The sequence below is a fragment of the Apteryx mantelli genome, chromosome 3 (assembly GCF_036417845.1).
Source record: "Apteryx mantelli isolate bAptMan1 chromosome 3, bAptMan1.hap1, whole genome shotgun sequence".
NCBI lineage: Eukaryota > Metazoa > Chordata > Aves > Apterygiformes > Apterygidae > Apteryx > Apteryx mantelli.
The window spans coordinates 122,705,477-122,723,889 of record NC_089980.1 but is presented as its reverse complement, the minus strand read 5'-3'; the positions used below and the strand labels follow the sequence as shown (position 1 = coordinate 122,723,889).

Genomic DNA, 18,413 nt, shown 5'->3' with positions numbered 1-18,413 from the left:
TGTTTTATACAAGACATTTGAAGGTGAACTCATCAACTGACTTTAACATTTGGGGGGAGGGGTGGAGAAAGCATGTTCCAAATGCCTTAACATTGTCCCTCTAACAATACTTCTAACAGCCTTCAATAAAGCTTTCAATCTCTAACCGTTTTTCTTCACACAACTGTGCTGAACACCTTTTTTTCCCCCCATTGATTTTTCTATACAACTACTGATACACAAACCAAAAGGAAACCCTGAATAAGACCTTAATGTACGGCAAATCCCTTGTGCTTTGCCAAGCATGAAGGATCAGCATCAACATTCTCTTTGTAATCTGCAGTTTTAGAAATCAGAATTGATTCTGTGGATTAAAATCGTTCTGGTGAAAGTATTTTTTCAGGAGCATAGCAAGTGTGGGCATAGACTAAAGCAGAAGGCCAATTTTCTCACAAAACTAGCTGAATAACATCCAGACCAATGAGTTTGGGGCATTTTATCATATGCGTGGAGTACTAATCTCTATGTTAAGCATTACAAGAATATTTTGATACAGAAGGCCATGTTCACCTCTTAAAAGACAGGCAAGGATTTTGAAGATAAAAGGCAACCCCTCCTAGTCTTTGAAGGATATACTGAGGCTGATAATTGCACTCAGTACTGTTGGAAGACACTGACCAACAAGTCAGCTATCTCAGTCAAGTCAGCCCTCTGGCTTCCCTGCACACTCAGCATAGAAAAAACTGGCACTTCCACCAGGTGATCCAGGCCACTGTAACACAAGTGTCTAACCTAAATAGGATGCCTCCCTACCTGGAGATGACTACTGGTCTCCACTAACTTGAACTGGGAATGGAGACAACTACCCCGGCCTAGGCTTCTAATACTTAGCAAAGGAAAACTCAGTGAAAGGAATCCCACACATCCAGAAAGCTATCTGTTTGACTTTATTCGATACACCTGTGAGCATCCAGAAAGCCAAACATCTCCGAAAATACCTCAAAAGCTAGGGAAGACAACTGCAGTTGTCAAGGGGCTAACAGATTCTGGCAGCCGATGCTCACTAAAAGTCAGAGTGATACAGACAACAGTTCTTTCAGGCTGACATTTTCCTCTCCACAACCAAAAATCTGTAGCATCTCAACTTACACTGAAGTAGCACATTAGAGTTCCAGTAAAAGCCCAGAGTCCCACCAGAACAGGGATCATGTGAGCAGAAGAGAAGAACTTTCTTTCTCCTTATATATTTAAATTCAGGCATGGACATGCTTCAAAGTCTCATTCTTCATGACTATTAAAACATTGCCTCCCAAAGAACCTAGAGTCAACAGGTTAACTGCAACTGAAGCCTTTGACCTATTATAGTAAGATCCAGATGATCCTATTTTACCAAATTAAAATAGACCAATTTTTAGAAGAAAAGACCAGCATTTTTTTTTAAATGCTAGAACTATATAGTTCAGGGTCCTTATGATCTATTCATGGTTTCTGCAAAATCCACTAACAAATGATGCTTTATCCACAGGTGGAACAAGAGCTCTGCTGGCTGTCAAAGCACACCTGTGACAATCTACCTTGTAGTAATCATACAGCAGTCCAAGGGCAGCTGCACTGTCTTCATCACCATTGATGCTCATCATAGCTTTGGTAGCTGCTGTAAGGGGATTTTCAAGAAAGGATTTCCAGGCCTCATCTTCACTGGTATAAGGACGTCTCTGGGAGTAGAGAGAATCATTCTGAAGAACCAACACAGGCCTTTTACTAGAGAGGAAAAAAAAAAAGTTGTTAAAACACATGGAAAAACGTTCTCAAAATCTGCAGCACTTCAAAATTAGCTGCCCCAGTTTAACTGGGTTCATATTCTGATTCACTGCATTGCAAAGATTAGTCAAACACACAAAGCCCAGAAACCTAATTCTGATCTCACTCACACTCAGCACAAATCAAGATTAATTTGACCAAACTCAGTAGGATTATATCAGCATATATAAAATCACAAAGCTGTTCAAGAGCGCAACTGACCTGCTAACAAACACTCTGAATCCAACCCAGCAAAAGCTATATGCGCTTAGAGGCTTACCACCTGTGCTTTTAGCACATCCTAAGTAATACTACCAAGCCGTAACCTGCTCCCAATCCTTTGCACGCCTGCTTACACTCTAGAACCAACTGTGCTGCCTTCTCATACAGAACTAGCAAGCGTGAATTAACAAAGCATCTTTCTTACAGAGCCTTCAGAAGGCATCTTACTTGTCAGAGTATATCTGAAGGTAGAACCTAGAAGCAGCTGATTAGGTGTAGGCTACACAGGGAACATTGGCCAAAAGGACTACAGGTCAATACGGCAGCAAATTTTTCTGGCAATGGAAGCCAAACCACTTACTGTCTGGTTATCACAGAAATCACCTGCAACACTAGTTTGAAACAATGTCAGGATATGACTGGGAAAACCAGAAAATTTTGACTTTTTTCCTTCATGTTGTACTATCTGGAAAAAAATTCCAAGACACACTCTGAACATCATGTGCCTGCTGTGAAAGAGAAAGCTCCAAGACCTGGGCCCTCAGCCCATAGGGGAAAGTGGGTTGTCCATAGGAAATGCTGTTCTACCAGCTCAGACAGGCAAAGGTATTTTGGTTCTATTGATAGAACGTACGCTCCATCTCTAAAGCCAATTCAAGCTAATACTGTTTAAATCTGGCTTTTAAACAACGTTCAGTTTTCTGTCCAGCGTAAGCATAGCATTAGTTTACCACAGATGGGGGGGATGCCAATTTTCATCAATAATCCAAAACTCAGTATTTTTTTAATGAATTGATAATAGCTACCAAAAAAAAAAAAAAAAAAGGAAGGAAAGAAAATCCCTATCACCACCAGAACACCTCTACCCTGGAAGATAAGCATCCTTTTCATCTGCTATTTACCCAGATGCATTCAGAGATTGAAATATACTACAAATACAAAAAGTTGTGAAATACAAAGTTGTGAAATACTCTAATCACTATAATCAGCTTAACAGTATCCTACATTTATCACCGCCTTCTACCAAAAAGATTGCAAAGCACTTTGCAAATTATGTGTTCGATCCTTTATCAGTTACACAAGCAGTCTCATTGAGCTTCAGTGGGACAACTTGCCCGAGTTAAAGACACTTAAAGTGAGTGGGAGTTTCCAGGATTTACAGCCACAAAGTGCTCTTATAAATCAGTACTATATAGTTGGAAAAAAAGCAAGCAAACAAACAAAAAAGATAAGCTTTTAGCCAAACCCCTTTTCAGGTCTTTCTACATATTTATGTATGCACTGACACACAGATACTAAAATGCATACTCTCTGGTATCCAGGACATCCACTTTCTATTAAAGACTGCACAGAGGAAAACAAAGCTGAATTTTCTTTAGGGAGACTGTAGAAGCCCCTGTTCTCATGCAATGCGATAAGAGAATCCTTAGATATCCATAGAAAATGGGCAAGTCCTCAGGTAAAGTCACTTGTAAGAAAAAGGCAGCCAAAGTAACCTGCATGCAACTCTCTTTATCCATCTTTGCAAAGCTGAAGGGCTAAGACAGCCTCACTTGGAATTCAGGAGTTCAGACCACTAAGCTGCTTCCCTCCAGCAATGCAACGTTCACATGGAAAAAGAATGAAGGCAGAATCAAAAATACTCAGAACTGAAACAACCACTAACCCAAAATCCAGCAAACGCAAAAGCCATATATTGTTGTGTGATTTCTTTCTCATCGCAACACCCGAATAAAACGCACATTGCCCTAAAGGTAATCTATCTCCTCTAAAAGTAGCGTAGAAAGAATTATCTTTAGAACTATCAAGATAAGTGTAGGGTTTGGCAGTAACTCAATCCCTTAACAGAACTGCAGGTTCTGTTAGGAAAATGAGAACATATTAGTAAGAGAAGGCAAACATGTATTTTTCTGACAAATCAACTTGTGATAAGTTTTGGGTTTCAAGAAGACTATTGGCACATGGATCTGCTCGTAAAGCAGTGGACATTACCCGCAAAGGCTGGAAATACGTTTCCTACTGCACATTTAGTTATTTCAGAATTTTACTTTCTGCTTGACCACGTTGGAAGTAGAAAAATATTACAAAAATAAATATTCCCTTTGTTTGTAAGGATTCCGCCGTCTGCAGCGCTCCTCGTTCAGACAATAGAAACTATCCCTACTTACTTCACTGATCTAAAAATTCACCCTTTCTCTCCCGTACCAAAACACCGATCTGGCTCCTTGCATTAACAGACCATCAACAGCAGCTCACATAGTATCTGCTCTTTGCGTGTATTTGATCTGGTCTTTGTACATATTTAATACTGTCGCATCAAAGAGGGTTTCTTTGACTTCTATAGGCGAGAAAAATAAAATATCTATCTAAATTGCGACCGCCTCATCCATTAACTTTCATTGGAAGCAAAAATACACGTGAAAAATCCTAATCGCAGGGTGGATTTAGCGAGACCTTCCATTATTCAGAGCCCTACGCGTAAAAAGCAGGGTATTTAAAAAGAGTGCAGAACTTCTAAGAAAAACAAAAAAGCAAAGCGAAAGAAAACTGACGTTTTCCTAGGAAATGAACGCATTTCACTTAAGTGACCGATCATTCAAGCTACAGTAATTTTACGATCGGCTCCATAGCCATGCTGGCGTTAGCCACATCCTCCGTTCGCTCCGTGTCCGTCACCGCCGCGTTTGGACGAACACGGTAAGAACTCTGAATAAAGACACACGCGCCACTAAAAAGGGAAAAGCCAGTTTGAAGAGCACGCATCAGCACTCATCGCCTTATAGGAAAAAAAAAACAAAACCCCCCACACTTCGCGCATCGTTTTTGCTCTTTCAATGTTAAGTTTCCTGTAACACAAGATACCTGCGCTTGTAGTCGGAGGGGAGAAAAAAGGGGGGGGGGGAGGGGAAAAAAACCAACTTATCGGCGTTACAGCTTCCCACGAGACGGCCAAAGCTGCCGCCAGCAGCGCGGAGAGGCCGGAGGCGCCGCGGGTGCCGCGGCAGCGCGGGGCCGCGCGGGGGGAGCGGAGCCGCCGCCGCCCTCGGGCCGCGCGGGGGGAGCCGCCGGCGCGGCGCGGGCCGCGTTACCTGGCGAAGTCCACCTTGCCGGAGGGATGCGCCTCGTAGAAATCCATCCGAGCGCCGGCGCCGCCCCGCGGCCGCTCACCGCCCGCCGCGCCCGGCCCCGCGCATCCAGCGCTGCGCGCCCGGCGGCAGCGCCGTCCCGCTCCGGCTGCCGCCCCGGCCCCGCTCCCGGCCCCGCCGCGGCCCCGCGCGCTCCTCCCGACAGCGCGGCCCGCTCGCCGCCGCCGCCCGCATTTAAGGAGCGGCGGGGGGCGGACGGCCCGGCGCGGACCCACGCCTCGCCGCCGGTGTCGGGTTTCAAAGGCGGCCCCGCCGCGCCGCGCCGCCGCGGCACCCGCCGGGGATACGGGCCGGGCCGGGGGCGGGCTGCCCGCCGGGCCCGCGGGGTCGCCCCGGCGCCGCCGCCGCCAGCTGGGGGAGGGCGCGGGCCCCCCGGGGGGGCGACCTCCCCCCCTCCCCGCCGCCCCGCGGAGCCCGCTAACGGCGGCGAGCGCCGGCCGGCCGGCCGCCCCCCGCCCCGCGGCGGACGGAGGGGCAGGGGCAGGGGCAGCGCCACCGGTCGGACCGGCGCGGCGCGCCCCCCGCCCGCCCGGCTCGCTCACTTGTCGTAGTCCTGTGTCATGTCTGGCGAGGGCGGCGGAACTGGCCCGGCCGGTCGGGACGGCGAGAGGCGGCGGGGGCGAGCGGAGAGAGCAGCGCGCAGCCCGCCGCACCGACGGGTTTTGTCGGCTTTTCTCGCCCGCTCAGGTGGCTCCCGCAGCCGCAGGTGGACGGGCGCCGCGCGCCGCCGCCCATTGGCTGCCGCGGCCCGCGGGGCGGGGCCGCCGCGCCCCATTGGGCGGCCGCGCGGCGGGGCGGGGCCGGCGCCGTTGCGGGGCGCAGGGCCGCTTCCCTGAGGAGAAACGGCAGCTCCCGCCCCGCTGGTCGCAGCTTCGCCCGGGTGGAAAAGGGCTTTTCCCAGTCGCTGTGTGCCCGCCTGCGTCGTGTTTCACGTCCCCGGCTTTCGGTCATCCCACCTGCCACGTAGCGCGGACCCCTGAGGCGAGGCCGCGCCCGGTACTGCTCCCGGACTCGCCCACCGCGACCCAGGCCCCGCGGCGCGGCGCGGCGCGCCCAAGCACACGGGGCTCCTCTCCCTTCTCCCACCCCCTCCAAACTCTCTTACTAGTTGCTTTTCTACGTTAAATCCTCTAAAGGTAACAAATAAATCAGTAATTTACACGAATGCTGCCCCGCTGTCGAGTCTCGCTGTATCCTAAATACCCTGCCGAGGAGGCGGAGAGGGAGGTTTACAATAGACCTATTGCTGGAAATAACTCGAAATCATCTGGTTTTACCACCCCACAACATCACAAATACACTGATATATCCATCTTGGTGCATGTGAATTTGAATCAGAAATATCTGAAGTTTCTCCTTGAGAAATAAGGATGGGAGGTTTCTTGTTTAAGTAACAAGTTAAATCAAACCCATACGGCAACAATGCTGTCTATCCTATGCTGAAGAAGCTTCAGATAGCTACTATAATTTAAAAGTATGTACGCTAATAAGAGGTCTCTCTTCTAGGTCAAAATTCCTTCCCTATTTGCATAAGACATACTCCAGTGCAAAACTATAGAAAGACAATTCAAGCAGTCAACCAAAGGAAACATGAAACTAAAGGGAACAAGCTTTCACTAAGGGTCTAATCCTGGAAGTTGCTTAACATCCTCTGACTGGATTACAACTAGCATTCTAGAAATAAAATGCTTTGTTTGGATCTGCAAACATTGCCATTAGGATGGCAAAAGATAAAAATCAATCTTAAATTGGATCTCGCTCTAAAAAGTGAAATGAACTGATTTAAGTTGTTCTTTAAGATATGCAATAAAAGGTAATCTATGTTTAACACATTTTAAAATCTAGTTCTAGATTACATTGAAGAAAAAAATTTATCTGCTTGCAATTTTTCCTAAAGAGTATGAACCGACTGGTTTCCAGTATAAATTACAAAACCAACTCAAAATGAGAAGTATTGGAAAGGATTGCTAACTTTCTCCAAAGCTATTTATTCTTAACACTCATCACTTCTGTTCTTAGAATCCCGGGATGTGCACACACCATCACTGCTTTTTGGCACATGGGCATACTTTTCATTAACAATAAAATACAATACCACCCTGTAGCTCTAAGTGACCCAGATGCTGTCTGTGTTGAAGGTGTTTACATTGCACATGAATTGCTGAAATCTGAGTAATATGCCATGTTTTGTTTAGCCAGACTTTACCAAGATTTTTTTCCAAATAAATCAAAACTGTTTCCTCTGCTTTTCTTAACAGCCTGATTCACTGATGAAAACTCAGTTATCGACATGGCAATCACTTCCACATTCAGGAGACAATGATATAAACACTGGATTGTGACACCACAGACTAATCTGCCGGTCACAATCTAGACTCCGTAACACCACTTGTAGGTGTATTTCTGTGATGTCACTAACTGGATTGCATCATCACTGAATAAAATCAGGCAAGAAGCACAAAGGGATTTAAGAAAGCTTTGGCTTGGGCATAAAGCCATCCCAACCTGATGTGGCAGCACTCTGGCAGGACTTTCCTTGCCCTGTACTGACTGGCATTCACTCCAACTTCTTCCCTTTCTCAGCCCTTTTACCTCAATCTCACTGCTCTCCTCCACCTCTCGTGTCCTTCCTTTTTTTTCCTCTGGCTTTGTCCTGTGTTCAGTTTTTTCTTCCCCTTCTTTATGTATTCATCCTCCTTAAAGTGAATCCCACTCTACACAAGTAAGGAGCCTTAGAGAACTCATATGCCATTTGTCACCACCTCGCTGAGCACCCTGTTGATGTGCTACACCTTTTTCTCTCCTGTCCTTTGACATCTTTGTGTATGGAAACTGTGAGTTATTCTGGACAAGGATTATCTATTGCTATGATTTACCTAACAAATAAGGTTTTAAAATCTCATAGATGATGATTATCATCACAAGCCATTCACATCAGTCAAATAAACATGCATCAAATCTGTTTTTGATACTTGACAGCAGGGAGACAAGGCAAAGTACTTTCTATTTAATCTGGACCCCTAAAACTTTAGGACCAAGTAGCAGGGCTGGCTTTCAGGAGTACTGAATCTTCTATACTTTTCTTCAGTACACAGCACACTGGACAAGCTTTTCTTTTCTGCAGTAGGCCTGTAGTCAGTGACTATAGGGGTGGAAAAGTAAGCTCAAAGTTGATCACTGCCCCTCTCCCCCCGAATTAGCCTGAATGCATCAAAGGGCTGGGAAATGAGATAAAAGCAGGAATGGTGCAAAGAAACAGAAAGATAAGCAACAATGGAAAAGGAAGCTTGAAATGCTTTATAGGAAAGGGAAGATGGAAAAAGCTGGGAAAAAAGAATTAAAAAATAAATGGAAGCACTATGTGTGAAATATGAAACAGGAAAATGAAAGAGAAGCAGTTTGCTTATCATGTCAACATTATCCCAATAGCTGATCTTGCAGGCATTCCTTAAGGATCTGATTTCCCCTTTTAATTCTGTATTTACCCCTGTTCATAAGGTAGAAATTGTTGAGACATTACAGACTATTGAGGGGGCAAGAGATACAGCTTCATCAGCCTGACTTAGGACATTTGAAATGATTACAACATCAATGAATCTATTTTGCATTATCTACAATAAAAAAAAAATCTACATTAAAAAAAATCAACTTGGAAGTCTAGAATTTATCTACAATAACGTCTTTGGCATGCTAACTAGTCTCCCTGAATACTTTTCATCTCTGCTCAATAAAGCACTTCCTCTGGATTTGATTTTCTTGTACATACATCCTACTGCACAGGCTGATAGTGCAGTGGTTTTCACCATTCTGTTGGAAGCATAGCTACAGATCAGCATATGTAATTCGTTTGTCACAAGCTGTTCAGTGCTTAAGGTTTTGTGTCTAATCCACTTTGCCCTACAGCACAGAAACCACTCAGCTGCCCAGGTAAAGTTATAAACACCACAGATCTCAGTGACAAACTACCCTCCATTAAATGAAATGTTTTGTTGCAATCTTTTATCAGAATAGCACAACTTACTATGCTTACTATGATCAGGTAACAAGCAGTCTCAAGAGAGATGAGATCCAGGGCCAGATGAATTCAATTTACAACATCTCAGAGTCAGACGACATTATCAAGCAACTAGGAGAGAGGCCATCATCAGGAGCCTTGCAGGTCCACCTTGCAGGACCACCATCAGAGCTGTGCTACAATTACACTGAACCCAGACATGAAGCCTGCCCACTTTTTGAGGAGCTGGATCGTTCACCAGGAGCTCACTAGCTCTGCAATCTAATATCCTGACCTTGATAGCTGAGGCCCTTGGACCCTCCTCTTCCTTGTATATGTAAGAAGGTGGCGTCTTCACCCCTCTCTCTCTTGCAGCAGCCACTTGCTCCACACCACTCAGGCAGCCCTGTCAGAGGCAGGACATGTTTACTTGAACAGACACTGCTGGTATCCTCTGTGAAAAGGCAGCACAGAAGCATCCTGGGACCCAGACCGAGCTTGTTAGATCACAGCATAGGTGCTAAACACGCTTGATGAACCTCTCAGTAGGCAATGGCAGGGTCTGCAGCCGATAAGCAAAGCCACTGCTAGGACAACAGGAAGCCTTGGAACAGGCACAGACACTGCTACCATCCAGAGCAGCTATATCAGATTATCAGAAGAAGCTGTAGAAAGGTATTTCAATGTGTATTTTCTTTTACAACTACCTGATTTACCGACAGAGGCAGATTTTAGATGCTGAGGATGGGGGAGAGTGGAGGAGCGCTCTGGCTCCTTCAAAATGCTGCCATTAGTAGTTGCAAAAGGGCAGCTACAACCTCATGTGAGGACACAAGCATTCATCATCTCGTGTTCTGCCAATCCTTACTCAGTCCCTTGTTCACTCTTTCAGCAGTTTCCTAGCACAAGCAGCTATGAGGAACACTCTTTCATGCGTACCTGTTTCTACATGTTGGCATCCCCTTTATGCTCTCCCTCATCTAATCTGGCCAGGAACAAAGGAGTTTCGCATCTGAGGGACACAAGACCAATAAATACAGAGGAGAGACTGGAAATTAAGCATTCTGCATTTAGCACTAGGACAAAAGCACTGAAAGACACTGCTTTGGCCAATCCACATACTAACATGCTCAGCCAGGAAATACATGACCCATATCCACTGGGAAGTACATTTCATTTTGGACTGAAATATGAGATTCATTAAACAAAATTGTCCTGACTCTTCAATGCCTCTGAAACAGCATAAAACATACTTAAACTGATGTGAGGAGCAGATGGATGAGCCAGAGAGCAGACAACTATTCAGAGATTTCACATTTTTAGACCTTAACTTTCCCCAAAGGCCTGCAGTCCCTGCCCTTTTGCTCTCAGCCTTGCTAAAGCATCCTCTGACAACTTCCCATAAATATCCTGAAAGAACCTTTCAGGAGCATCAGCAAACTCTTTTTCTGCCCAAAAAGGCAAAGAAGTCAGTGTTAATTATTCAGAAGAGAGGATTTTTATGAGCTTTCCAGGAAGTTATGAGACAGTGAGTTACTCTCTTGCATAGCCTACAACATTACATGAAGCTTTCTCAAATCTTCCAAACACCATTGTTTCAGGGGACATGCTAGAAATAGAGCGTTAGGATGCAATTACAGTGAAGACCACAAAATGTGACCAATAAACTGGACTAGTGCTGTGTAGAGGCACAAGGCTTCCCTGCTTCTCAGCACTGTTGTTTAATCAGGTTCAAGGCCCTCAGCCTTGCAAGAGGTCAAGGAGAAAGTCAAACATCACCCATTCATGTCTGGAAAATGGTATAAACTTTAAAAAAGGTATTTTATGTTCTTCTGTATAACAAATGACTGAGTTTAAGTTGATATTGAGAATGTAAACACACTGAGGTAGTGAAAAACTAGTAAGGTAGAATTCCAATTCTGTTGAAAGCTGTAACTTTCAAATGAGAAGACTCATATTTCTCCACTAAATCAGTAGAGAGAAAGGTTGCAGTATTTAGAACAATTCATAAAATGAGGTTACACTGGTACTCTTAGGAAAATTTGTGTATTAAAATATAATATATGAAGTACAGGAAAAGATTAAATTCACTTTAGAAGGCATGTCACGATCTCAACTGCTATGTAAGGTATCTGCTGTTGTGTAAGTTGACAAAATCATTTAACTGTTCTAAATCTTCTCAATATATAATGTTTTTAAATTTTTATCTATACAGCTTTAATCTATAAACTGTAAAATTATCATTCAACTTTTAGAGTATGAAACAAAACAAATCAAGTCTCTACTTAAAATTTCCAGAGGAAGAAGTACAAAAAAGAGATAGTATCAAAAAGTTGAGCTTTCCTCATACATTTTCAGCAAACAGTTACAGAATGGAGCTATAACTTAAAAGTAGATAGAAAAGGTAGTTCGAAGTGCTGGGCTGAGGCAGATACCCTACCCTTCGGCTATCCACCAGTAGCTGACTGCGTAACCAGTGTGGCTCCACCTCAGGGTTACATTAACTGGACTCAAAGTAGTTGTCCCAAGAGAGCTCAACTACACTTCACTGAAGATAAGGCACTCTTGCGGTTCATCAGTTTCTTAAACATCATTACTCCAACATAAGTGTTGATTGATTAAACTGGATGGAACTAACATTAAGTATTTTAGAGGCACACCCTTTACTTTTAAATCTGACTCTTAACCTCTGTGTCCAAGAGGCACATGGCTCTTGATGATTAATTGCAAGCTTTATTCCAGTTTATTAAAGTACAACTTTAATTTATTCTAACATCTAAGGGAGCTTTGTTACATTTGTAACAATGAGCAAAGTAGTTTTAATTTATAAAACACAGATTTTACTACTACAGTAGTTTTAAAAGAAAGGTGTACTTACAATTAAGTGTGTAAGTCTTTCAAATAAAGACTTCTGAATTAAATTAATCCTTTACGTATAATAAAGTGTCTTTTTGATAGGTAACTCAAAACTTTCACAGATATAGTAAAAAGAATCAGATACTTTTAGTATTTTGAGCAAGGCTTAAAAACAGTGACAATGTATATTATATTTCTGTAGAATTTTAACTACTGATACAAATATTCACCTAGAACAAGAACAATGGATATTTTTTCCGCAGACCTAAAAACTCTAGTCCATCACTCAAGTGATGTCAAACATAATAGGTAATAGGTAATTTTAAAATACAAAGAAAAACACAAAACTCAAGAGCTGATCCAGATTGGTATATTTTGATCACATTAGTGTAATTACCAGTTCAAGACATCTTTTCAGAAGTGTTTGAGGTACCTAGCACAATGTGGCAGTAGATTTAGACATACTAAACTCTACCACTTATGAAATATCTAACACATACAATAGGTAACAACTCAGTCTGCTCTTTCCTCTTCCTCCCACCAACACCACTGTTTCGTTCTGTGTTGTTAAAACTATGCTTTCTTGTTTGCATCATAGGCATGTTACAACCACTTTATGGGACCACTGCACTGAATCCCTGTTCTACGGTGATATTAAAAACTACTTAAAATGTCTGTAAAATTGAAAACTTCCACCCAAACCATATCTTTCCTGCGGCCATAAATCAGGACACCACTTTCAATTACTTCCTGCCCCTACTTCAGTGTCAGTGAAGTCTCCTGGTTTGCCAGTATTTCCAACTATTACAGCTTGCCTTTAATAACTTACCCTCCCTTGCTTCCACACCTACCTGTCTGCTCTACCCATTCTTGAAATACTGCTTTTTCACTTTGTTCCAGACAGGTAAGGCAGCACACCACCTCTCTTATCAGTCACCTGTTACCAGTTTTTGAGCAACAGCTTCATAGTTTGAATAGATTTAAACCCCTTCCACCATACCCAGAGTCTGCCACTTCACTGAAGTCCAAGCTCCTTGCTCAAGAAGCAGGATATTCTTTTTAAAGTCTGCACACACCATTTTTCTTGTCTGCAATAATGTTTAGAAACAGCTGTTGATGTTGTTGTTGATCAAATAAATTTAACAACTTCTGTATGCTTAGTGAAGGATAGAGTTGCTGGATTTTATTTCATTCAACTGAAAGTAGTATTATTCATCTGGATATCTACTCAACACCTCTGTTCAACATATGTATATGTTTTGGTGTCTTTAATGTAGCGGTAGCACTCAACTTCATTTACACATTGTCTGGGATAGTTTAAAAAAAAAACAAGTGCATAAATAAGACTGAGCATGAGAAACTGGTGTAATGGCTGAGGCTCAGGCTGCTGAAGATGCTAAATTATAAAGTTATCAGAAGAAATGAAGTGCAATTCAAAAAACAGTAGCCTGGCAAAAGAAAAACAACAGGAGGACTTGGCAGTTACTGTTGCACAAGAAGCAGGATGGGGAGTTCTAGGCGTTGAGAATACCTGCAAAAGAACCACGAAGCCTGGAATAGGACATGCTCAGAAAACAAAGAAATGTAGAAAACAGTGCCAGAGTTTCTCCAGCACAGACTGTTTAGAAACAATGACTTAACAAATCACCACAGTGAAAACATCAACCATCTGTTCCTTTTATTTGGTAGCACACTATTTCAAAGAAAAGTAAATATTACTTTCTAGAAATGTATTTGCTGTCATACAACAGTAGGTAACAAAATATATAGCATTTTAATTGCAAAATCTTACAATGTAATTAGATGCTAACGTGCTGTCCAGTAAACTCAAACTATGTACAATTATGCCAAAAATGCTAATTTCATAGCTTTCTCTTGGCTCTGATGCAAAATGAGGAAATAAATTTTGGTAAACAGTTTCCTTAGCAACTCTCCCATTTGGAAACTGGTGACTTTAAATTACAGGTAATTGACACCACAACTAAAGTGCAGTAGTATATCTCAGCACTACTATCTTATCAGATTTCTATGCAGGCAAAAGGATCAGGATAAGTTTAGATGCAATGTCATGGTTTGGGATGGAATCAACTCCTAATTTACACAGTCTGAATACTACTATTTTTAGACCTTTCTACTTCCTTCGGCGTGGGTTTATTTTGGCTTTTTATAGAGCTTTTTATTAAAAAGCTTGTGTTCTATCACACACACCTCTTCATGTATATAAGAGGGCTGTATCCTCAGAAGAAAGGAGAATAACCTTAGTACAAAATGATAACTCTGGGGAAAGTCCAATTCTCTGTAATGAGCCAGATGACCACATAACCTGAAATGAAAGAAAAAGCTCTAAATTAGAAGTGTATTTAGTTAGCATTTAGTTAGCATGTATATACTTAACCGTAATTAGAGGAAAACTCTAACATTTTACCTACACCATAAATCGCAATTCTGGCCTACAATGTCAATTCTGTAAAAGGATCCACTCCCACAAAACCTGAAAGGACTGGGCCAAATCACGTTCAGAGATGGTACAGATACGGTATGGGAGAAAAATGTGTATAGCTTCTTGCACTGTGAATCAGGATCATACTGAACCAGACAGACGATACGTTCTTTGCCTTTCAGAACCACACTGAAACGGTATTCTTTCTAGCAGCTTTTAACAAATATAGTAAAGTGCAAAAATGGCTATCTTAACCTATTTTTAAAATTACTAAGACTATCCAATGCAGACACCCCAGGCTCCTTCCTCTTCTCTATTCTCCTTTGCACACACTCTCCCTCGGCTCTGCTCTCTCCTTCCTGCCACTATGCCATGTGATTGTAATCAGTTCATTTCTTGTCCATTGCCTTTGTATGCTAAATATAAATCTAAAAACAAAAAAGAAAAGCTTAATTCAGGCCAATGGAGTAACACAGGAAACAATGAGGCAAACATTGGTCAGGTTGATAGAAAGAGGAGTGCTATAGCAACCTTCTGCTATTAGCTATCATGGCAAAGATTTTAAGAAGAATGAGGAGGTAATTTTACTGATGAAGTATATAATGAAAATAGCATACTGGTCTTACTGGTAACAAGCATCAAATTCAGACTGAATGAAAGATGACTCAGAGGACAGACTAGGTAGATAGCTCTGTAAATGATCAGTAACAGGGCACTGTTCAAGTGCAGTATTATTTCTTGGTTCAGTGTTTTAAATTGAAAAAAAAAATCTGACCCAACATTTGCTTTTATTAAATGTGGTGAGTTTAAAATAACATAAGATCCAGCTATTTCAATTAAAAAAAAACCTTTTACATTCATATGGGGACTTAGGTGCTATTCACTGTATAAGCCCCACACATCATCTAGCTTACTAGGACATTGCCTTGGGATATGGAGAACTAGAGTTTAAATTTCCCCTCCGTCTGATTCAGAGCAGTGGTCTTAAATATTCACCAGAACAAGGACCGGGACCTGTCTGTCCCAATTTACGGGCAAGTGTGCTAATACTAGACTATAGAGTCATTTGCTCACTCCCTCTGGCCCAACAAACATTTACATTTCACCTCAAACTGGAGCAACAGACAGACCCATTCCCGAGTGTCATGCAAGCCACACTTTGGGGAGCAAAGTCTTTGTTTAAATCCTTCCCCTGAGACAGGCAGAGAGGGAATTTGAAAGCAGGTCTCTCACATCCTAGGTCCATCCTCTGCCCTACAGATCTGTCCTCATGTTCCATGAAAGTTGCCAGTGGCCTCTTACAAAAACTGAATTAAGTTGTTCATTCCAGCAGTGTCAAAAAGATCGAGCTGACTCCACAGCCCAACCCATGTTTTTCCTTCACTTCAAAGCATGTGCGAAATTCAAGCTTCATTTCTGAAAGATTTTGGTTGAACCAAATCTGCATTTTCTGGCCAATATGAATTAAAACAAACAAACAAACAAAAAATCCACGTTGTCATGTCCCAGCCTTAAACTTGAGATTCAGCAATTATAGCTCTTATAGCAATTTAGGTGTCAGATTTCAGCTTTCAGTGGGGAGGGGTGGGAAGAGATGATACTTTATATTTGAGGCAAATGCATTAAATCGATACTGTAAAGCACCTATCTGATTCATTGGAGCTACCCTTTCCACAAGAGCACCTAAACACACACATACATGCATGTACTCTTTTTCCCATTTTGCACTATTTTTTTGAGCTGTTTACTTTAAGAGCTCTAAAAAGAGCTAGTAAAATTGCCAGATGGTTTTAAATTTAGATGTAATACGGGGGAAAAAAAAATCCATTTTTCTCAAAATTTCTCATACATTATAATGCATCATCATGTATTATCTCAAACTAAAGATTTATATACCTAATGAATTTAGAATTAAATTTAAAATGTGAAGCTTTACAAGAAAAGAAAATATAAAAACACGTTACCAACGATTTTATGAACCTCAGCTTTGCCCACAATGAAATCATACACTAGCCATAGGATTAAAGTATTTCAGTGGTCCCAGTTAGACCACACTGATTTTTAGAGAAAGAGAATTTCTAAGTTTGTATTTAGTTCTATTATACATACACACACTTAAATAGGATAAAACCTCATATCTGAGGGAGTAGATGTTATTTTCCAAAGTTAAGTAAGTGTCAGATGTATAATTAACTACTTGCATTGCAAATGATATAATGGGAAATCTAACTGGTAAGAATTTAAATTCAAATCTTGTTTCATGAAGGCTATGACAGTTTGCCATTAACATTTTAATACATTACATATGAAAATGTAGGCTTAAAAACAGACTTTGCATGAAAAGATTATTCACACAAACACACTGAAATATCTACTCATTCAATGTGTATATAAGGTTTACGCAAATTTGTGGTAAAAGGATTATTACCCCTCCTCCCCTTAGAAAAGCTTCTTGTTCATACAAAAGAATGAATCCATACAACCAAAGCTCTTGTAATATAACACTGTGTTTACATTATTCCAACCCATTTCTGTCATGGTGGATACGTGAAAGGTAATGTGAAAAGGAAAATAAAGATAAGCAAATAAATCCAGTAAAAGACAGAAAAACCTGCACACATGTAAAACCCAGTTATTTTCAAAGGGAATATACAATATTTTAAAAATCAGAAATGTATTATTACTAAGTTTTTGTAGGAGCTATTGCTCTCCTAAGCACGACATGCAGAAGTATATATCAGATAATGATTTAAGATGTTATTTAACACACTAATGTGAAGTAAGATTTCAATAACATAGCCTGACCTCCTTCCTCAAATTGCACACACCAGAAATTCAGGAGAATTCAGTCCCTCTGCAAAGTCCATCTTTTTCAGTGAGGTTCACCAGTACATTCATCTTCTGGATTAGGATTTCATGATACAACAATGGCAGACCCAAGAACTGGCATACAATCCAGTAGCATGATCTACACCACCAAGGGAGTTTGTGAGAAACACTATTTTAGATGCTTCCTATTCCTTGCGGGAAATGCTCTTGAACTCGTACACTCCCTCACTAGGGCTTTTGTTTTCTATCGATAGACTGTATTGGCCACACTTCTCTGCCAGGACCCACCAAGGGGAATAGCCACCATTTTTCGCAAAATTTGACACAGGAGCAGAAGGTATTAAAGGAGGAGTGACAAGTCTGACACAAACCAGGCAGACAATGAACCATCCATATGGATTTGTACAAGGCTGGGTTAGCTGGGCTATCATTCTCCTTTCTATTTAAGTCCCTTAGTTATATAAAGAAAATAATTATACGAAAAATATCATGACTGTTTTGAGATACACTTAGTTGAAAAATTAAAAGATCAAATTCTACTTTGCTTGTGAAGTCAAGATTTGAGAACAGTTCTCTAGTAAAGACAGACATTAAGTGTTCTTCATAGCATAAAACGTTTCCTTTTCCCCAATTTCTTCTTTAACTATTCCAGTCTGCTTGCAAAAGATATAACTGTTGATAGTTGATATGTTTAGATGAAATAGCAATGGTGCCCTTTTCACTCCCAATCATTTTATTTTGAAATATATTTTGGAAGCATAAATTGCTGCTTAATTGAACTCCAATCGCTAATTTCAACATTAATTTTGATTAAGGTCAGCACAAAAGCAGCATACTGATTTAGAAAATGAATTCCTATGCTTTTTTTGGAGGGGCTGGGAGGTGTGGGGGGATGAAATAGTTTCCCCATTCTCTGGAGAATTGTGGTGCAATAGCTTTGTCTAACATACTACAAAGAAGGAAGTGAATATTTCTACCTAGCTGCTACTCTTGCCATGTGACTTCAGTTGTTGATTTTGTCTCATCTCCTCTCTTCTCAAAAGCTCACTTTGATCACTCTTCATATTACAACTTATCTACACCCAGTCCAAGACTAACCATTGCACATACGCCCCTTTCTATAAATGATTTTAACTATATGTGAATA

The 18,413-nt window shown here is 41.6% G+C and overlaps 2 protein-coding genes across 2 annotated transcripts in view; both read right to left on the bottom strand.

The window, feature by feature from the left end:
- The window catches only part of GRHL1 (grainyhead like transcription factor 1), a 41,902-nt gene extending 36,765 nt beyond the window's left edge, over nt 1–5,137 (bottom strand). Inside the window, exons 1-2 of the mRNA XM_067294834.1 lie at nt 5,091–5,137; nt 1,554–1,740 (exon numbers count right to left, since the gene is read on the bottom strand). Of these exons, the coding sequence (XP_067150935.1) occupies nt 1,554–1,740; nt 5,091–5,137 (234 nt within the window). The remainder of the gene's footprint in view (nt 1–1,553; nt 1,741–5,090) is intronic.
- An 8,508-nt stretch (nt 5,138–13,645) lies between these two features.
- Nucleotides 13,646–18,413, bottom strand: part of TAF1B (TATA-box binding protein associated factor, RNA polymerase I subunit B) — a 49,746-nt gene continuing 44,978 nt past the window's right edge. Inside the window, exon 15 of the mRNA XM_067294284.1 lies at nt 13,646–14,320. Coding sequence (XP_067150385.1) covers nt 14,149–14,320 — 172 coding nt within the window. The 3' untranslated portion in view covers nt 13,646–14,148. The remainder of the gene's footprint in view (nt 14,321–18,413) is intronic.